The sequence below is a fragment of the Galeopterus variegatus genome, unplaced genomic scaffold (assembly GCF_000696425.1).
Source record: "Galeopterus variegatus unplaced genomic scaffold, G_variegatus-3.0.2 Scaffold6159, whole genome shotgun sequence".
NCBI classification, from domain to species: Eukaryota; Metazoa; Chordata; class Mammalia; order Dermoptera; family Cynocephalidae; genus Galeopterus; species Galeopterus variegatus.
Window position 1 is genome coordinate 122,555 of NW_007732270.1, and position 1,261 is coordinate 123,815.

Here is a 1,261-nt window from a genome sequence, read left to right on the forward strand (position 1 = left end):
AGTGAGCGGGAACCGGTCTGTATGTGGGATCCGAACCCTCGGCGGGAGCGCCGCCGCGCTCCCAAGCGGTGCACTGTAGCAGTGCGCCACCGGGCCGGCCCAAAAACGGGGATATTTTAAGAACCACTTTTGCCAGGGAAAGGGAAACAATGAGCTTCCACAAAAGCAACAGAGTCTGGGTTTCCTTCAACAGTGGATGTGCTAGGACCTTCCTCCTCGGCATCTGGTGGGAGCACTGGCCCCATGCCACCAAAGAGTTTGGAGAAAAGCAAGTCATAGGCCTGTGCTAGGCAAGGCTTTGGAGAAACTGAGGACTTCACAGGATGCAATGGCTGCTCTTAAGGGAATGAGACGAATCTATGGTGCTAGCTGTGAGAAATGCCTGCTTACACTGGTCCTGGGGTGCAGCCAGTAAGCGATGTTAGTGTCCAGCGTGACCCACTCCAGGGGGGTGGAGCTGTACTTGTGCTCTGAGTCATCACTTCTCAGCGTCAGCATCTTCCACTGGAACAAAGCAGAGGCTGCTAAGATGCAAGAGGAGAGTGAGACCTCTCTAGCTGAACATGGATTTTGTCAAAGGAGCTGGAGTAAACTGCTGCCCCTCACATGGGAACGGTCCCACCTCAAGTGCACTTGGATCATGCCACAGAGGCAGCATGATGGGCAAAGTGAGGTCAGGAGGCTGGAATTCTAACTCACTGTGGCCTCGGGGGGCCGCTCCACTCCATGGGCTACAGTCACCTCCTCCATAGAGTAAGTGATTGACTCAGTGCTCTCTGAGGTCACTTTCAGATGTGGGACTTCCCTGAGTTCCTGATTCTGACTTCTTTAGGGATCTGTTACACATGGCCCATTTCAACCCAGGAAAGGGGAGGGGAGGGTCTTAACGCACCCTGGTAATGCTACCATGTCACCTCCTTGGTTCCTGATTATTCCTGACTGCAAAGGCACAAGGCATGGGGCCAACAGTGTCATACATGTCACTTATAATGGAGAGAGAGGAGACACTTCTCCAAGTTAGGCCAAGGTTCCAGTTTCAAAGACTGACTGTAAAGTTAAGAGCCCTACAGACTGCAGACTGGTCCTTGCTAAGGAGCCTTGCCCAGCGAGCAGAATCAGGCTTGCCTTGGGCTGCGAGTCACCTGCAGTTCGGAGAATCTGGCTATGAAGCTGAGGTTCCTGCTGATGTCAACCTGAGTCGGAGAGTGCAGCTCCCATTCCCGCTCCTTCTGCTCCTGGCCTGATGGAACATACCAGAACA

The 1,261-nt window shown here is 53.5% G+C and overlaps 1 protein-coding gene across 2 annotated transcripts in view; it reads right to left on the minus strand.

The window, feature by feature from the left end:
* LOC103605896 (protein O-mannosyl-transferase 1) overlaps positions 1 to 1,261 on the minus strand; it is an 18,189-nt gene that overhangs the window by 4,048 nt on the left and 12,880 nt on the right. For both annotated transcript variants that reach the window (XM_008590493.1, XM_008590492.1), the window contains exons 15-16: positions 1,143 to 1,240; positions 391 to 504 (exon numbers count right to left, since the gene is read on the minus strand). In XM_008590493.1, coding sequence (XP_008588715.1) covers positions 391 to 504; positions 1,143 to 1,240 — 212 coding nt within the window. The remainder of the gene's footprint in view (positions 1 to 390; positions 505 to 1,142; positions 1,241 to 1,261) is intronic.